The sequence below is a fragment of the Amblyomma maculatum genome, chromosome 3 (assembly GCF_055883805.1).
Source record: "Amblyomma maculatum isolate TAMU_Amacu chromosome 3, ASM5588380v1, whole genome shotgun sequence".
NCBI lineage: Eukaryota > Metazoa > Arthropoda > Arachnida > Ixodida > Ixodidae > Amblyomma > Amblyomma maculatum.
In genome coordinates, this window is record NC_139346.1 from 77,488,551 (window position 1) to 77,509,048 (window position 20,498).

The window sequence follows — 20,498 nt, forward strand, 5'->3', positions numbered from 1 at the left end:
AACTTGCAAATACATTGTTCGTGCTAATTCATTTAAACTCGAAAATGATTCAAACATGAACCAACTCAAGTGCTCGCTGACAAAATATAACAAAGTGTTAAAATGGTTGTCGTGACTCTTTGTTGAGTTCCCGGTCACCTTTAAAACTGGTAAGTGAAAGTTTCGGTTAGCAGCCTTTCTTTTTTATTGGTCACAATGTGCGCCTGAAATATACTGAATGCACATTAAGTTCCCTGCCCTTTACTCTTGTAGAAAAAAAGCAGGCGAATATATCAGCAGTACTAAATATATGCTGATGACATTTTAAAGTGTCAATAACCTCGGCATGCAGGCATTTGCATTTAGCATCTCAAATACCGCAGAATACTGGCCTCACTTCAAGCAGTGGAGTGGAGTTTTGCACATAATATTGGAACTGGCAAAAAACTTATACTTGCATAAACACCCTAGACCTTTCTGGAGCTAAAGCAAGGAACCTGTGTGTATTAGGGATGTCTATAAGCGGTTTAGGAGGGAATCTTTTATAACGAGAAAGTTGACGTACAAGTCTCGAAGGATGCCATTTGAGAATGCATAAAGGCCAAAGTGAGTGCAGTATTGCTTTTTTAAACCATTACGAAAACGTTTACGCACGGGATTTTAAATAATAGGCTTTTAGAATGTTAAGGTAACTACATCGTATGTACAGCAAATTCGTTTGGAGCAAGTATAGCTGGTTATAACATTGTGGCCATTCTTACCTATATCAGTATCAAAATGCTACCGTGTTTAGAATATTGGTTTAAAGGGTATGTTGTTGGCTTTATAACAATGCCCACAAATGAATTGAGCTAGCAATCTGTGCTTCAAGAACTATCTTGGTTGCAAATGAAAACAAATTATGCGAGTTCACGGTTGGGTTGATAAGTTCAGGCATATAAATTTTGAAGAAGCAGCGTGCGAAAAGACCAAAGAGCGAATCGTAGTTCACTCTATTCTATGTCATTTTTCGGCGTCTTTAGTTTAGTATCAGGGCTAAATCTAGGCTCAAATACATCATGATAATAGATTGTGTCACTCAAAAGAAGTCTGTCGACCCCGTCGGCAACTTTTAAATTCCACGTTTTTGTTATGTTTGTCGACCTTTTTAGGGCATCAAAAGTATATAACTCCCTGCTTTTCTCTATAATTGATAACAAAGCTCAAAGATGGTAAGCTGCATTCCAAGTACCTATTCTCTCGTCATGCGTGTGTTACAGAGCAACTTATGGTCTTCAGTGGGCCAGCAGAAACAAATTGTCTCTACAGAAATCTCTGCGGGGCCGCTATTGCTTTGTTTGTTCCTCACTGCATATAAAATCAGCTCTCTGCATTCGTTATGCTTCCGCGTGTGGAAGAAGTAATGACCGCTGGGGAGATGCTTTTTTTCATTGCCTCTCGCAGGAATTATGCGTCTTATGCCTATTTTTTGTCACCCACTGCATGGCCCCATCGCAGTGCAATTCACAACGGCCTGTCTATAATTCTATGAGCCCTTGCTTGCTTCTCAAGTCTTTACGGATGAAATTACCAGAATTGGTACAACTTCACAAGTGCACAAGCCTTAGGTATGCTGTGACGTTGCAATGGTTGTCTCGAGGTTTCAAGATTACATCGTTAAAGGTATATCGCTAACAGCAAGCAACAGCCTCACTACGGGATTTTCTTCGTGCGTTTTCTGTACTGCATTAGAAAAAGGAGATCTGATCGAACGTTCTGTTCTGAAAACAAAAACAGCAAAGTTTCCTTGGTGTAGTGGATACGAGAGTGCAAAAAGGCTTGGTGTAGATGTAAAAAGGAAGTATTGTGTATTCGCTGTTGTCCCCTGAGAACAAAATGTGTTATTTTGTGTACTAGACGTAACACAATGACAGCGACACACTAACAGCGTAAAGATTACATTATGAACGCCACATCCCCTTCTTTTCGAACGCTGTGTGTCTTATGAGCAGTTTTAAAAGGCTGGTTGGATTGCGCATAGGTGTTTGGCTCCAAGACAATTAAGCATGCTAAGGGCATAAAGCTTTCCTGCTTCAGCAGTCGCAATAGTATTCCCACGTTATATTAAAGGTGACTGATTAATATGAAGAGTAGAATTTTCCTTCTTGCTGATGTATTCGTGCGTATTTTGCCATTCCTTTAAAATGCAGCTAGGGGAATAAATGTGTTCGACGTAATTATAGCCTCCATTATAAAAACAATTGGTTATCTTCTTAGACGTTTCGTAGTTCCGACACATATTTCTGGTGCACAAAATATGCGCCCCTCGATGCGAATAGTGACAAGGGTGTTCAAATCCAGATATTGAGAGCATGCGCAAAATAATGGCTGTTGTGACTGCGTTCAACAGAAGCGAAATGCAGTGCACCTCAGTGCTACGCGATTTCAGCGCACGTTAAACTCTTTGTTGGTATTGGTGCCCTTCCCTACGATTCCCGTCATATCGGTAACGTGGCTGTGGCAAGGTAAACTTTATGAATTGAACTAAATTCATTCGTTCATCATCATCATCATCATTATCATCATAATCAGCGGCCTGACTTTACCCACTGCAGGTCGAGGGCCTCTCACACATTCTTCCAATCAACTCTGTCTTGTGTTAGCTGCATCCACGTGACCCCTGATACATCCGCCTGTTAACCTCATCCGCCCACTTTTGTGCCGCTTCCTGCTACGCTTTCCTGCCATCGGAATTCAATTTGTTGCCTTAAGTGACCACCGGTTGTCTTCTCTAAGCAATTCATGCCTTGCCGATTCCATTGCGTCTTGATTACCACTAAAATATTATTAACTCGACTTATTACTTTAATCCGCTCTGCGCGCTTCCTATGTCCAAATGTTACACCTACCATTTTTTGTTTCATAGCCCTCTGTGTTGTTCTCAGCTTAAGTAGAACCCTTTACTTTAGCCTCCACGTTCCAACCCCATAAGTGAGTACAGATAAGATGTAACTGTTGTATTCTTTCTACTTAAGCAATACCGGTAAGCTTCTAGCCATAATCAGCCATGCTTGCCAAATGCGCTCCATTCCAATCCTATTCTCCTAGATATTTCAATTTCATGGTCTGGATCCGCGGTTACTACCCATCCTAAATGGACATATTAGTGAACCACTTTCAGTGTTTCGCTACCTATTGTGAGTTGATGTTCCTTCCCGAGGTTGTTGAACATTACCTTAGTGTTCAGCATATTAATCTTCAATGCTACCTTTTTGATAGTCCTGTCTAGGTCATCATTCATCCTTCTCTGTCTTTGAATGCTTCCTCTAAGCAAGCTGTGAATTGTACTGGGAAGATCGTGTCTCCTTTACTAACACGTTTGTTTATGAGACTTTTGCTGCTTTTTAATCCAGAACTATGGTTGCTGTGCAGCCACTTTATATATCGTACAGTATTTGCATATACGGGCCGTCTACGCCCTGATTTTGCAATGCCTGTATGACTGCCGAGGTTTCAACTTAGTCAAATGGTTTTTCATAATCGATGAATGCTATGTAGAAGCGCTGGTTATATTCCAAGCATTTGTCTGTCACCTGGTTGATCGTATGAATATGATCGATACTAGAGTACCCTGTCCAGAAAACAGCTTGATCTTTTGCTTGATTGAAGTGTGAACGTTTCCTAAATTTCCTAGCGAGAACATTAGTAAACACCTCATATGTAACTAATATTGGGCTGATTGGTCTATAATTTTTGAAGTCTTGAGCTTCCCCATTCTTATGAATGAGGATAATATTGCGTTCTTTCATGATTCCGGTAACATCGATGACACCAGGCATTACGCTATAGGGTGGTCACTCTTCGAAGCAAGATATCCCCCGTCCTGCAACAAATCTTCAGTTACCTGGACCTCATTAGCTGCCTTCCCTTTTTTATTGTTTTTAACGCATCCTTAACCTCATCCTTCATCAGCGGCGGCACGTCTGGCTGCTTTTCACCGCTGCCTATCTCCTTATTGTCATGACTAGTTCGGCTATTGTATAGATCAGTATAGAACACCTTGGCTACTAATACTCGCTCTGCTCATATTCATGATGATATTGCCCACATTGTTCTTTAACGCATACATATGATTTTTGTCTATGCCTAATTTCTTCACCGCTTTAAGGCTGCCCCCGTTATTAAGCGCATGCTCCATTTTCACCGTGTTATACTTGCTTATGTTGGCCACTTTACAGTTATTGATTTGCTGTGATATCTCTCCCAGTTCTCTGCTGTCCGTTAGGTTAGAAAATTTTAGTCTTCAGTGTTTCTTAATCAAATGTTTTGTCTCCTTAGATAGCTTACCGGTGTCATCTCTAACTATCCTACCGCCTACGTTTACCGCGCTCTCGTAGATGATATCTCTGAAATTATTGTTCTTTTCTTGTAGGCTAAGGTCGTCATCCTCAGTTACAACTGAATAGTGTAGCAAGACCCTGAATTCTTCTGAACGCCCTTTCACCTGAAATTTGTTGATGAACTTCTTACTAATGTGTTTTGTTCCCTCTTCAAATCTAGACTAATTACGACCTTACCATTCTCTAGTAACTGCATCGCGCTTTTTCGATTACCTCTACATCCTGCATAGTTCCATTGTTAGAACAGAGTATGAAGTCAATTTCATTTCTGCCTCTACATTAGGGCTTTTCGTACGCACTTCAGTTTCTGCCAATTGCTGAAGAAGCCGTTCATGATTCTTAAGTTATTGCGCTCTGCAAACTCAACTAGTACCTCCCTCTGCTATTCTTAGAACCAAGGTACAGTCACCCACTGTCTGGTTTCCGACCCCTTTTTCCTTATCTTGGCAATGAAGTCACCCGTTAGTAAACTATACTGAGTCTTTATTTTCCCCATTGCGAATTCTACATCTTTCTAGAAGCCCTCCAATGCCTTGTCATCATGAGTACATGTAAGCGCGTAGACCTCTAGAACCTCCAGTTTATACTGCTCATTCAGCTTAATTACGGTGACTGCCACCTTCTCATTAATTCTATAGAATTCTTCTACATTACCAGCTATATCCCTACTCAGTTCTCGTCTCTCCGGTCAACCTCGATAACACAATACATGTCCACCCTTCAGTATAGTATATGCCCCATTCGGCCTCCTAATCTCACTAAGCCCTATTAAATCCCATTTCATACCCTCTAATTCTTCTACCATTACGCCTGAGCTAGCCACACTAGCTACGGGTCTAGCGCTAAACGTTGCCAAGGTCAGTTTTGATTGGCGGCCAGTCTGGAGGCAGATGTTCTAAAGTAAACGTTGCTGCATTGCAGGTATGACCGATGCCGTTGTCAGTTGCTTCGCTTCCGCTGGAGACTGAGGACCGGGGCTTTGTTAGAGTATGCATAGGAAGTTGTGGGCAGTTACTACACAGGGTGGTCAAATCCTGTTCTGATGAGGGAGTGCATTTCCGGAGGTATACGCCGGGTCCGTCACAGCCCAAATTTCTTAATGCAATTCCATCGGCACGCGGATTTCTTTTCAATTTTTTTATTCCAGTCGGGAACTCCGCAACACCATCATTCTAACCATAGCCTTCTTGCATGGGATACGGATGTTGTATCTCGACGTACTCTCGACGTAATTAAATTAGTACTCGGTAATTTTCCGGGTTTTGCGAACCCCTGTTTGCAGAACTACAAAGGTCATCAATTATTATGACGTTTGTTTATTTAATTTTGAGAAGGCCCAAAGAAACCTCCACTGTTTTTATTAGTGACCGTTGGCTGCCTTCTTGTGTTTCTCTTCGCATAGTCACTCATTTTCCCTCACATGTTTATTCCGATAACGGTAGTGCTTCTTGAACTGACAGCCTTGATATCACAGGTATAGTAAGAGAATTATCGCTTAGCTCCATCGTCCCCTTTACATTGTGTTGTACTTCACAAATGCGGTGTCCCAGGATGTTCGACAATACAGATATCAATAACGGTGGCACTGGCGAAGTTTTGTGAGCATAGTTCGCACATGACATCAACGCCCAAGAAAGTAGAAGACGCCATAGTTATCGCCTTAGCGAAGTGCCTAGATGGTGGTTTATGATTCCACCGGCTACATGGAGTTGTTTCCTCATACACTTTACCCTCAATGGCATCCCAGAATAAAATTTTGAATCATGCAATATCACAAAATTTCATATGAATATAACTGTGCTCATATCGGCAATGACATCCTCTCTCTTGGTATCTTAGTGCGAGTTTTGTTCTTGCCTACGTCATGGCTCTTTTTGCCCCTGATTTTAGAGCCTACTCTTTTTTTCTCCATAATATGTTTATTTATGATATTTACGTTACCCTTGTAGATATCAGGTATATGATTCTAAAATGGAAGCGAAATTATGAATCCTAGATGCACATAAATAATGTTATTGTCGGAAGAGAGTTTCTCGCTCACAGTTCTCGGTGGCATCTGTGAGAAAAGTATGCATGAGAAAAGGATTTTAACACTATACTAGCCCCGTCGAGGTGGTGCAGGGGTTATTATACCCGATTACTGCGCTGAAGAAACCCGGGTTCGATCCCAACCACTGGCAGCTGCGTTTCGATAAAGGCGAAACGTAGTGCCGTCCGTGTGTTGTGCGATGTCAGTGCACGTTAACGAACTCCAGTGGGTCGAAATTTTCGGAGTCGTCCATTACAGCGTCTCTCATAGCCTGAGCCGCTTTTGGAAGGCAAACGCAGCAAAAACAAACGCAACATAAAAATAGCCTAGTGCGCGACATTAGTAGCCGCATGCCTTCGTTATTGACTCGCTATGATTGATTCATGGTCGGTTGGATATTACATCCTTTAACTGCGGCTCGGCTGAGGGTAGTGACTAACTTCGACTATCCTTCGCTGTTTTTCAAAAAGCAATAAACAAATAAGCACAGGTATAATTATATTGCGAAAGCGTTAGGAACTCACTGCACCTAAACTCCCGGCGCTTATAGTGTTGTTATGCCCGCCAGCTCTGATGTCCGTCAGTAAAAATAGTGCAATGAACTGAGTCTTTAGTCAACTTATGAGTGGAGGATTCGAAAGTAATGCAGCTTTATGGGGACCTTCTGGTACCATTCTATTTCGGAAAGAACAAACATTTCTCTTTCAATGTTACGATGGTAGTTTTCCGGGTGCAGGTTAGGGCTTCCGGGTTCAGGTTCGCGTTAGTAATTATACCGCGCTGATGACATTAAGGTCCCCGTTTAATGCTAAACTCTCCAGGTAAATCGCGGAGCTGCTTCTAGGCTGTTCTGCGCAAGAAAACACCAATTGTTTCGGCACGGATTCAGACGTGGGTTCCAGGGAACCGTTTAACTCTTCTTTGTTCTCCTTAGCGCCACCACACTCCTGCACATATCTTGCGCCCTCTGATTCACCGCGTTTTCTCACAAAACATTCCATACACTCAACTCCCACACAAAGACAAACATTCCTGACACAGTCCCAACAAATCCCACTCCAAGTACCAAGACCGGGGAGGCTGCCCGGTGACCAATTACGTTACATCACCGGACAGTGGTCCGGGTTCGGGGTTTCCAGAGACTTATCGTTTCAGATGTGAAATGTGCTCCGGGAAGATTTGGTGCACTCCACGCTGTCGATGCTCAAGCAGGTCTTTAAGACGATAAGCCACAGCGCGAGCCAAGAGACGACACGGTAAGGGCCCCGGTACCGAGAAAGGAGCTCTTAGAAACGTCCAGTGCGGGCAACGTGTGGCGAAAAAGGGCCAGCTCGCCAGGTAGCATGGAGGGAACAGGTCGTGCCGCCGCTGAGGACACCTACGCCCGCACTTCAGCTAGTCGAAGGTTGCGCTGGGCTTCCAGACGGGTGGCATGAGAGCGACGGGCAGATTCTTGTGGAGAGGTAGAAGGGCGGGGCAGGCCGAGCTGCGGGCTGAGAGCAATGACGGCGTTCGGTTGTGTAAATAGACGGATGGATGATAGGAGCATCCCCTTTGAAATGGGGTGGTAGTTGTTGCTATCATTCTCAATATTTCCCCTGTATCATAAGTATAGTTTTACATTGGTAACTCTACCATCATTCTATTTATGGAATTTTGTTTCTACATTACTAACATTATGTCACGTTTCTGCTTACATTAGAGAACGGCATTGCTAGTGTTGTGCTGTGCGATTCAGTGTTGGCAGTGAACGCTGCGGCAGGAACAAGCAGTCCCAGTTGGTGTGGAAAGAAGCCGCCTAAGCAGCGCGTATGCCAGTCAGGGTGCGGTTGACCCGTTTCTCGAGACCGTTTCCCTGAGGGCGGTTAACGGATGTGGTAGAGTGGCGAATGCCGAAAGAGTGGAGAGGGCTGTCTCAAATTCTTTCGACATGACGTTGGTCGTACGGTGTGCATGGAGACGACCCAACATGCTGTGCTGGAAGACGAGCTGCCTCTCTACAAACATGATGGCGTGGCGGGAGGAGACGTCGGGGACGTGTAGAGCTTCACCCCACTTAGAGCAGTAGTCAATAGCAACCAAGACATACCGGTTGCCGCCAGGTGTCTTGGAAAACGGGTCCAAATATTCTTCCTCGACCTGGTCGAAAGGCGAAGTAGGTGGCCGGACGGGCTGCATGGGCGCCTTGGGATTGACTGTACATGGTTTCCGGTACTGACATGCCTGGTATGACGCCACGTGTTGGCTTCAATAGATTGCGATGAATCGATGATCAGAGTGTTTGGACAGCCCGTGCCTTGCCACGGAGGCGTGGCGAGGCAGAATGAGAAGTGAAGTTAGAGGACTCGTAGAAGCAGCGACAAGAGGAGCTGGAAGACGTTGAGGCGTCGCGGCAGGAACTGCAACAAGCGTAAGTGCACAAGCTCATTAGGGACGTGCAGTCGCAGCACGATAGAATCAACCAAGAATTGTCTCCGGCTGAACGTGTACAGAACACCATCCAAGACAAACCCGACGGGCTTCGAGAAGACGTAGAGAAAGCTATGCGACAAGTGCCACTTCCCCAGGATCATATCAAGTTCAGAAGAGAACCTAATGAGATTGAACAAAGAACTCAACGGTGAGAAAAGCAAATCACGAATACTGGTCGAAACGATGTACGCGCTGCAGGTCCGACTAGATGACCTCAGTTTCGAGCTGGTCACAGAACACTGCGACTGTGAGCACAAAGTTCGGATTGAGAGCACCAGCGGATCTCCAAAAAGTGAAGGAATCTAGAAAGACCGCACAGCTCTTTTTTGGGGCTCCACTTTAGGAGCGCTTAGAGTAGGCAGCCGATCATCTGCTCAAGTTTGAGGAAGGAAATAGGATTTATTTTACCTGGACCCTGGGTTCTTCCCTCCCAACACATGCTGTAAGGATGTTAAGGCGCGAAGAAAAGGAAACGCGGGGTGAGAGCGTGGAACAGAGGGCGTTCGGAAGAGAACAATGAAGCCGATATCGGTGACAGTGTGAGCGGGTCTATAAAGAGACACAAGACGTATAAAAAGACACAAGACAAAGTATCATCCCCAACGCTTTCCTTGGCCTCGCCGACTGTTGGCTTCTTTCCTTCATATATATATATATATATATATATATATATATATATAAATATACATATACATATATTCCCTCGGTGAACACGTGCTCAATGCCCTGCTTTTGTCCATTACGGAGGGTAAACTCCTACCTAACACATGACTATCTGACAAAAGGAAAATTCATGAGGTTGGGAGATTCATAGAACATGTAGTTCTCATTAGTACTGGCAAAAAGAGAAATGTAATCTGGAGGGTAAAATAGTCGTAATGAAAAAGCGTTGGTGCTTTGGGTTCAATGTGTAAGGACCCTGTTCCTCTCTGCTAAGGAGTATCTGCATCTTCTCATGTCCAGTTTACATGCCGGCGTTTTATTGTTTTCAAATGGAGAGACAACATGTACCTCCTTATCAATACGTTTCTTTTTGTAACTCATTGAGTTATTTAACGGCAGGTGCTAGATCCTTCTTTATATACGTTTTCACTAGCGTTGCTAAATTATTTACAGCCACTACGACTTCATGAATACCGTAAAGTTGCACGGAAGTATGTTTGGGTGCTGCGAGGCGCGTCCCTGATGTGTTACAAACTCATTATGTGATGACCTATTTGATGATCTTTTAGGTCCTTTATTCACACTTGGGCATAAGAAAAACCACGGTTGTAGACGCAGTGAGAGCATCTTAGCTCAACTTGTTCACTTTAGAGAAAGAAAAATAATTACGGGACAGCCACGGGATTCGCAAAGCGGGGTATGTAAAGGCGGTCACTCGCAACCCCACGCTAAGGTGCTGTCATAATTTGTAATGAGGAAGTGTACCTTTCTTGGGTCAGTCGAATGAAGTTGTTGCCAAGGGCATATAAAGAGAGAACATCTCTAGGAACTTTGGTCTGCACTCCTTTCCCATGCGGGTCGGGGTTGGAGTTGGTGTTTATTTATTTATTTTTACAAGAAAGGGGAAACCAAGGCAAAAGGCGACAAGCCTGACTGGACCTTGGCTCCCAAAACACTACAATGGCACACACACCTCTGGTGTATATATAAATATAAAAAAAAAACATTATGCAACACTTTCATACGATATCTAAAAGGTATCAATACATGAAGTATTCATTAGATATTCAAATCAACAAACCACGCACTGAATAAGATAAATTTATTAGCAAAACATATTTACACAAAAACGATTGCATATGAGAAAACTACAGTGACTACCATCCGTGAAATTATAGGGGATATTCATTTAAATATTTCTTACATTCTTTTTAATTATCCTAGGTGCCAATGAAAATGCCACATTTGGTGTTGTGTTGTTGATAAGAGATGGCACCTGAGAAGTTCCTTTCTGTTTACCATAGTTGGTTGGAGTAAAATATACAAGTTTTTCTCTTGTCGACAGATCATACGTTACTGTAGATCTATCAGGTAGAGTAATATATAGCCTATTATGGTGAATGTACTGCAGAAGACGAAAGTAGTAAATTGTATTAGCGGCTAAAATGACATAATTTTAAACAAGGGTTCTCTACGCAAGTCGCGCGGTATACCGTAATAACCTTCAATAGATCGAAGGGCTTTTTTGCGAGAACAAGCAGCTTAATAATATTTGTAGAAGTTGTGGTTCCCCATATAAGAACACAGTAAATTAGTTTGGAACAAGCAAGAGCATAATAAATTGAAATTTTTAACCAAACGAGTACAAAATTAGAAATTCTGTGAAGCCATTGTACAATTCTTCTCAAGTATTTTACTAAATATAAAATGTGCGTATTCCATGAAAGGTTTTCATAGAACGAAACGCCTAGAAACTTTTGATTCGTAACTTGCTTTATGACGTTGTTATATTTAATTACTATACGACATTGAAGAGTGGTGTTGATTAGCCTAAATATTACGTAGGCAGTTTTATTAAGATTCAAACTGATTTTATTTGCCATCAACCAAATTTCTAAATTGTTTAAATATTCATTGACCGTAAGTTCTAGTTTAGGCAAGGCCCAGTTGGTAAAAAAAATATTGGTATCATCCGCGTACATGATGAAATTGTGTGAGTTAGGAATATTTGTGATATCCTTAATATACACTATAAACAACAGTGGTCCCAAAATTCATCCTTGGGGAACCCCTTGTCATATAACCAAGTTAGTAGAGCAGCAGTTATTAACTCGTACAAACTGTAGCCTGTTCCATAGATAACTTCTTAATAAATCTAGTGGCAAACCACGGACTCCATAATCAGCCAATTCACTTAATAAAATATTATGTTCTACACAATCAAAGGCGTTTCGAAAATCCAGGAATAAACCAAGGATATATTTCCAATATTCAATGTTATCAATTATTTTTTCTTTTATGGTTAACAATGCTTGGTCAGCGCACCTTCGCTTCACAAACCCATACTGGTTTGGTTGGTATGGTTTGGTTTGGTTTGTGTTGTTTAACGTCCCAAAGCGTGGCTATGAGAGACGCCGTAGTGAAGGACTCCGGAAATTTCGACCACCTGGGGTTCTTCAACGTGCACTGACATCGCACAGCACACGGGCGCCTTGCTTTTCGCCTCCACCGAAAAGCGGCCGCCCAGGCCGGGATTCGATCCCGCGTCCTTGGGAACAGTAGTCGAGAGCCCTAACCACTGCGTCACCCATACTGAAAGCTGGTTATAATGCTGATTTTGTGAAAGAACTTTTCTTGCCTAGTATGATTACTCCCTCGAAAACTTTGGATAATACAGGCAATATGAAAATTGGACGACAATTAGAAATTTGATTCTCATTTCCACCTTTATGTACCGGCACATTCTAGCTATCTTTAACTGATTAGGGAACGTTCCAGTTGAAGCATTAGGTTAACGATAGACGCCTGGACATCATGTATAAACATCGATACGTGTTTTAGTGGCGATGCTTTGATAACCTCATGCCCTGCTGATGCGTTCTATTTCAAGTATTTAATTGAACCAATTGAACCATTGACTGCCTATGTAGTTGCAGAATAAAAGTTAACAGAGTTTGGTAATGAATTAATCAAATTTGACTACGTTGTACATGAAACTGGATTATTGAAAACTGCGTTGCCAACGTTAACAAAGAACTAATTCATAGCTGTTGCTACGTCGGTGCCAATCATCCCATTAGTGGTAGTTACTTCTAAGTAATCGGAGCGCGTTTTTCTTTTGAGCAAATGGTTTACTTAAATCCACAATATTCTTGCATCATTACGCAGCTGTGAAAAGCGATTGTCATAGTACTTGGAATTAACATTTTTTACCTCTTTATTTAATTTGTTCCTGTATTTCTTGTAGGCAGTAAAAATATCCGCATTTGTGGTCTGAATAAACCTAAGGTACATCTGATATTTTATCCTAAATTTCTCGTATAGCGCTTTAGTGATCCAAGGTTTTCTAAACTTCTTACTTTTCACCTTTTTTCCTTCAACGAAAATGATTCGTCATAACGTGCAAGAAATTTGTGAATAAGGCCTTCGTATGCCTCATTTACATCGCTCATCTCATATATATTATCCCAAGAAGCACTCTCGATGAGTGATTTGAATTTATCGAGGGGTTTTTCATTTATATCTCTTGCCTTATAAGGAAATGCGGAAATTGTTGCTTATTAATTCTAAGAGGAACAAAACAAAAAACAGGTAGATGGTCGCTGATCTCATTAGTCGCCTCAAGGTTTCAGAAACTGACACATTTGTAAAGCAGATATCTAGGAATGTAGAACCCAGGCAGCACAAAGCATTGGGCCAATGTTGTAAGTACGACGGCAAGCAGTGGCCCTACATTGGGCCAGCCTAACCAGCATGCTCCCAACATAGGACATGCCAGTCAACACAATGTCCAACAATGGCCCAGTCTAGCCAGTGCTCTCCCATTGTTGGCGCTGCCAGTAGCCAACACTGGCTAGCTTGGGCCAAGATGTACAGTGAGTTCCCGATATTGGCACTGCCGAATGTCTATGTTGGACCGAGATTGCCCTTGTTCCTCCAATAATGGTCGCACGGGTTTTAAAACTGGCTATAATGGGCCAAGCTGTCCTGCCTTCCTCCGTCATTGGGTTTTCCGTTTTTTTAAAACTGGCTACAATGGACCAAGTTGTCCTGTGTTCTTCCGGCATTGGATGTTCCGGTTTTTAAACATGGCTACAATGGACAATGTTATCCTCTGTTCTTCCAGTATTGGATGTTCAGTTTTTTAAAGATGGCTACAATGGACCAAGTTGTCCTGTGTTCCGCCGTCGTTGGCCGTTCCTTTTTTAAAACTGGCTACAATGGACCATGTTGTCCAGTGTTCTTCCGGCGTTGCCCGTTCAGTTTTTAAAACTGGCTACAATGGACCAAGGTGTCCTGTGTTCTTCCGACGTTGACCGTTCCGTTGTTTTAAACTGGCTGTAATGGACCATTGCAATTTGTCTTGTGTTTTTCCAGTATTAGCTATCCCTGTATGAAAACTGCCCACGATGGACCACTTTTTCCCCTGATCTGGCAAATGTCATTGCCATCCTAAAAACGCAGCTTTAATGGGCTGCCGAAGTGAATATTTTCCGTTGACCATTCAATCAAAACAAATTCTCCATTTTTATGGTTGAATACACGTGCGCTGGACGCCAAACCGCGGCATTTAATTCCGACAACATTTTAGCCGATCGTTCGGACCTCACCAAGTACCACGTACGGGACGACAATTACTATAACGCATTCAAGCACGTACCGCTGCAACTGTCTGGATTTGTCTTTTCGGTGCGCTCATATGCGGCGCACCTTTGGGGGTCAGCTATATGTGTTTATGGTTTTAGCCTATTGGCATGCATGCAGATTTCGTCGCAGGCGTATACGTTTGGCGCACAATTATATCTAATGATAGCACGACCGTGCGACCACATATGTATACCCCAGACCGGCTAGCACTCACGACCCAATATGCCTGTATTGGACGCCGATTACATCCCTGCATCTATACGTAACCTCTAGTACAAATCCAGTTGTCAGTGAGAACGCGCATAAAAATGAAATCGTGTCGCCATAGCATGTTCATGTGACATTAAATTAGTGATTAGAAGGTAGCTTTTTCATTGCCGAGAAGGAAAACGTTGCCTCAAGTTGAAGGAACAAATTACCATTTTCTCAGCGATGTTTTTGTTCTAGTGCTTTTGTATTATCCATAAGGAACTACGCGCAGCATCGTCTGTTTACCTGGAGAAAGGACCGAATACGATGTGTGTACTTTCTAGACGCAATCACTGGAAAATGAAAAGCCGGAAGACTCGCGAGGTTACCATTTTAGTTTTGGGCATTCACACGGTGGTAAAAAAAAAATGACAGTTTTTCGTGCAGACTGCGAGCATGAAGGCCCCGGTACATTTATATGGCGCACAACATATATATCGCCAATAAACAAAAAAAAATAGTTTTTTGCCGGCTATTAGTTTAGAGTTTGACCATTCCAACCGCGCTAGGTGGTGGCAAAGGAATAAAAAAAAAACTGTACAGGAATGAAAATAATGTGCGCTGTCGAGTCATTCGAAAAAACGAATGCAGCCTACAAACACTGTTTTAATGAGGCAGTTTTCCATGCCCTTTCCAATTCTTTCATTCTACTAAAATGATTTGGAATACGTTGCTTGCTCATTGAACGTTATCGTCTTTTTGTGCAATCCGCGTTAAGGTGAAGGTGATTGCGAAAAACGTCTGTGTATTGCCTGATGCCACAGCGCTTCAGGACCTCGACGCGCACAAAATTGATTCTGAATCATTCATTGCTGTGTCTGTCACCGTCGATTTGCGAAGTCGAGACAAAACATGAGCGAAGAAATATTGTTACAGCTGGAGAATGATGAGGACGAAGTGGCGCGCTCGTTTGTGGAAGATTAAGAAAAAGAAGTGCGTCGAATGGGCGGCCCTCGTAGCCTGGCTCCTTGGCTGTTCCTCAATGTATATATCTTTAATCCTCTTTTGTAAATATATTTCTCCCTGTTACAAAATTATATGCCAAAATTTAAAAAACCTTGAACAATTCACAAATTCCGTAGAATGTTCAGAACAGCGCGGTGCGCTATAATTAGACAAAGGCTTTATCGATGTGGCCATAATTACTTGCGCAACAAAATTATGCAAGGTGTTTTAATGGTTTTGAAAGCTGAGGTAGTGTAGAATAGGTGGAAAAAGTTTAAACAATGTGAAAACTGTTTTTGTTTTCCTAAAAATTTTCAATGTTCGCTGTTTTCTGTAAATTAGCGCGATCGTATCTCTGTATCCAAATGTCATAAAAATATGAGCTTTAGCTGTTTGCGGATATATATGCTGAGAACATATTGTGGAATTTTTGCTGCTCTACCATGAACCTTTTCTGAAATAAAGGCCTGAAAATTAGGAAAATTTTCGTTTCCGATGTTTAGAATTTTTATAAAAACATCTACTCATACCCGAAAAGCGAACATTAACTGAATACAAATAAAAACATGTATATATTTAGTCGGATAATTTTCAGCTAGCTAACTTGAGCATAATTTGTATAATCTATAACCAAAGTTGGCCAGAATAGAAGAGAAGCTCGGAACTCCGCCTCTTTGACATTATTAATCAGTCATCACGCAACAGTATATAATATTTTGAAGTAAATATGAAAGGTCGAACGACCATCCTTTGTACGATCATAGGTGGCGAAAGGGAGGGGACGCGCGCATTTGTCGATGCACCAGCTGTATGGATTTACGCAAGAATGTGAATGGTAGATGGGGAGGCTTTCTATTTTTTTAGAAAATGTTTGTCCGTGGTTGGCTTGAAGAAACAATGCGTTTGCGAACACACAAAACAAAACTATTTATTAGAACTCGACTCGAGCGGTGCGCGCTGGCGGCCGCTCATCGGCACGGTCCGAAGTCACGGCTGGCCGGTGCAAGCAGAAGAGGGCTGGGTAAAGGAGGAATGGAATGTTGAGAGGGTCGTTGGTCCTTCGTTCCCACGCGCAGCCCTTGCGAACACAACACCGCGGCGGGAATCACGCGCTGGTTGAGCGGGTCTTTGTTCCCCCTCGCCTACGCGTCTACGTGCAAGACACAACAGACAGCATCCCCAGCTGCGCTGCTGTGCGGCCTCCTCCCGAAGCGTTCATTTCAGAGCTTGTTGGAGACGCTACAAGGCTTGTGACAGCTTCTTAAACCTTTCTTTAATTTCTTCCCTCATTAATTTTCGTTTTCATTGTGCTGTGCATAATTTTCTCTTGCGCCTATACGTGTCCATGTGCTCCGGTTGGTGCTTGCTACATATCAGGGAATAGCTGAGCTGTGAAATGTCGCCGGAGTACGGATTACAGCAACGGCGGGATACCATCGGCATTATCAGACTCAGTGAACGCCGTCATCTTAGACCGTGAGTATATATCTTTGCAGCATGCCATTGCTTCATAATTGGTTCTATATAATCTCCTACCAGTCCCAAATGTTCTCTTTCCTTATTCTCCTCGAAACAACTGCGCGAAGCATGACTTCAAGAACTAAGCGAATTTTCGTCCGGGTTACATGCAAGCAAGTGCGTGGACTTATTTGCTGGCTGCGATATGAATAGCATTTGCGCCGAAAATAGAGGAGCCGTGCGTAACAGGTGTGTATGCCACCAACACGTGACAGAACACTGCAGGCAGCCATTTGCGCAGTTTTTTGACTGTGCAGCGCGCCGCAATCAATTAGTAACCAGATACTATGCGCCCGGCTTTGTACATATATTTTGGACAGCCTCTCTTCTGCACGCAGGAAGCCATGTTCACACAGTTTTTGGATTTTGTCAAGAGTTAAGGGCAGTTTTTTGTTTTCAGATGTACAGACGAAGTTTTGAAAACTGTTCGTGCCGTCTGTGCAAGCGAATTTTACAGTGGGGCAGACATGTGCGTGATGCCGCTTGATGACTAGGCTATAATTAAGTCATAATGAACCTCCACTTTTATAATGGTTAATATCATATTGAGGAATTGAAAGCCGTGAACAGCGCAAGTGAGCCCCTTTTCAAAATTTTCTTAATCGACGCCCCCCTTCTGAGCACGTGCCTTCAGGTGAGGGCGTTATCAGAAAGCGGCGACAATAGGAGAGCGATTTCGCAGACGCGCTTCGAGGGCGGGGGAAAATAACAATACAAGCAAAAAGGCACATCAGCCGTGTGTGCACTGCGTCCCTGTCACTGCAAAGTAAACAACGTGCACGCGGGACACAATGTACAAAACATTTACGGCCGGTATGAGGCAACCATATCGTCCGAAATATATTGCTCGCGAAGCGCTTGATGACGGCGCGCATTTTCAGGCGAAATGAGACAGGACGTCAGGTCCGCCTGTTCGGCAATTACAGCTCTTTGTACCTCACGTGCCGTACCGTATGCATGAAGTGCACGCCATAGCCATCGTGCAAGAATGTTGAAACCGAAGCAGCGATCCACGTATTCTAATTCTATAGGAAATCATTTGGGAGTAGAAAAGAGCAACTTAATATGATGTGCATGGTTCTTTAATGAACGATATGTATAAATGGACGGTTGAATAGTTACAGTAATGGAGTGTTCCGCTAGAATTGTTTACGGCCGTGACCGCAATAAACATTACTCATATTGCTCTTAGCTTTAAGCTCTGGCATTGATAAGCCTATCTAAAGAACCGACTGGCAGTGACAGGTTGTTTACAGCTGTTGATCAAAAGGTAGGCCATCATGCTATTATTGCAGGCATATTTGCTTCTTTTTGTACCTCTGTTTACTAAAACTTAATTTTGTTCCCCATTCCTAGGGACGCTGCACCTCTTACAACACTCACTGTTCAGTCGCTTTTATTCAAGTATACAAAAAGGAGGAAATGCGCATGCACTCATAGGATAGCCTGTCTTTCCGTTAACAGCTGCAAATAACACGCCACTGCTCCTCGGTACCTTGGATGAAGTTTTCAATGGGGTTACCTGAGATGCCTAGCAATTGCTGTAATATTTATACCAATCACTGCAGTGAAACAGAAAGGTAACACTGCATCACTTTAACTGCTGCATGCACCTATAAACGTGCCTTAATTTATTGCCTATTCTTATAGACGCAGGACCTCTTACTATAGGCTTTGTTCTCTAAGCAACCGTCTTTCATTGCTTCAATTTCTATCTCTCCACCACTTTCTTGTTGCTCTGGGTGTGATCATTTGATTTCATTGTTCAAATCATATTGTTTTATCATGTGTGAATGATTTAGCCTGCACATACATGCTTTCATTTTTTTAGATGCGCATCGGGAGCGTTTTCTACGTAGAAGTGGATCGATTGAGTTGTATCACTGGTGCGAAAGCCGACAACCCCCAGAAGATATGTGTCCTGTGGTTGGAAGGGAAATAAAGAAGAAGAAAATCAGCGGAAAAGCCTGCCTAAAAAAAGGTAGCACTGCATCACTGTAACTGCTGCATGCACCCTAAATATGCCTTATTTTTATTGCCTATTCTTATAGACGGTGGACCTCTTGCTATTGGCTTTTTGCAGAAAGCAACCGCCTTTCATTGCTTCAATTCCTATCTCTCCACCACTTTTTTGTTACTTCGAGTGTGATCCTTTGATTTTATTGTTCAAATCATATTATTAAATCGCCGGTGAATGATCTCGCCTACACATACATGCTTTCATTTTTTTTAGGTGCGCATCGAGAGTGTTTTCTACGTATAAATGGATCGATTAAGTTGTATCACTGGTGCGAAAACCAACAGTTCGGTACCCCCAGAAGATTTGTGTCTTGTGGGTGGCAGGGGTATAAAGAAGAGGATAATCAGTGGAAAAGCCTGCCTAAAAACTTACAAAGATGGCGCAAAAGCGAAATGCTGATCAGGGTTAGAGTCTGATTACTTCTGTTATCCCATTTCACTTGCTAGGTGATGTGACATATATGAAGCACCTTAGTATAATTTGTGGTATACTCACTGAAAATTGTGTAGACATTAACTTTTTTCTCGTTCAATTATTTTCAGTGACGCACGAATTGGAATAAAACGAAGTCATCCACACGTCTAATGCCCATAGACATTAGATGCGTGGATGAGCTCATTAATTGTGTTCCTATGTGAGCATGCAATAGTTTGTCGAATATATTAATATGTTAAAAGTTGATTTTTTTACTGTTAACCGGAGTAATACATATGCTCCATATCATAGCATTATTCGCCTGTAGTTTGTATCTGCTCTTTCCTAAATTGTATTCTACAAAGTATACGTGTGTCATCTCGTACGTCTATTTAACTAGCGAACAATTTGCAATCGAATCCCTTTTGTGATGTTTCAGCTACAAATAATGTATGACAGTTGTGACAATATAGGTAGCTTTAGGTATAACATATAGCGCGAAAATCTTTAATATATGCGATGATATTTTTATTCACCGCATTGGCTAAACCAGCCTGTTGAAGAGACGAAATGAAAACAAATATGGATGTCTTCGGACAGGAACGGTAATCGTGGTGCCATGACCATTTTTTTAGTTAAATTTTCATATGTCGTGGGCTAATGTCTCGACACAAAGGAATGACCCTTAGGTTTGCCAGATGCGGCGTAGTATTCTCGAAAAAAAAAAAAAACACCTATCACTAAAGCTGGAAAACGCCGTTTTTGTCGTTTCAAAAAGTTGCACGTTTGGAGGCCGGCTGGTTGCGTAAAATTTTGTCATCCACTGTTTTTTACTCACCGCATTTGGGTAACGTTTACTTGTATAAGAAGTATTAAAAGTGTGTTTTATTGATGCAGTTGATTTAGTAAAAAATCGCAAACTTTGCTTCAAGAACAACGCGCTACAAAAATGTTAATGTTCAACCTTACATACTGGCGTGACGCATTGCGTTGTTTGCACTAAAATATTCTGTGTTTATTACGCAGGTCATATTGTTAATTTAAGGCAGAATTTGGAGCTCTAAGCTGCTATGTGTGTTCTCTGTAACGCCACCAAAAGTATTATGCTGGAAAGCGATTTGCTTAAGATTGTAATTATAAAAATTACACATTGAAAAATCATCTTCAAAAATATAGTATTGTT

The 20,498-nt window shown here is 42.3% G+C and overlaps 1 protein-coding gene across 25 annotated transcripts in view; it reads left to right on the forward strand.

Annotated features, from left to right (window-relative positions):
- The first annotated feature begins 404 nt into the window (after window positions 1-404).
- Window positions 405-20,498, forward strand: part of LOC146195028 (uncharacterized) — a 413,834-nt gene continuing 393,740 nt past the window's right edge. For 6 of the 25 annotated variants that reach the window (XM_084597630.1, XM_084597632.1, XM_084597648.1 and 3 more), the window contains exons 1-2: window positions 411-585; window positions 1,131-1,190. In XM_084597630.1, coding sequence (XP_084453756.1) covers window positions 1,188-1,190 — 3 coding nt within the window. In that variant the 5' untranslated portion in view covers window positions 411-585; window positions 1,131-1,187. Of the gene's footprint in view, window positions 586-1,130; window positions 1,191-20,498 lie in introns of all 25 variants that reach the window. The other 19 variants (XM_084597634.1, XM_084597644.1, XM_084597643.1 and 16 more) reach the window with 6 other exon arrangements.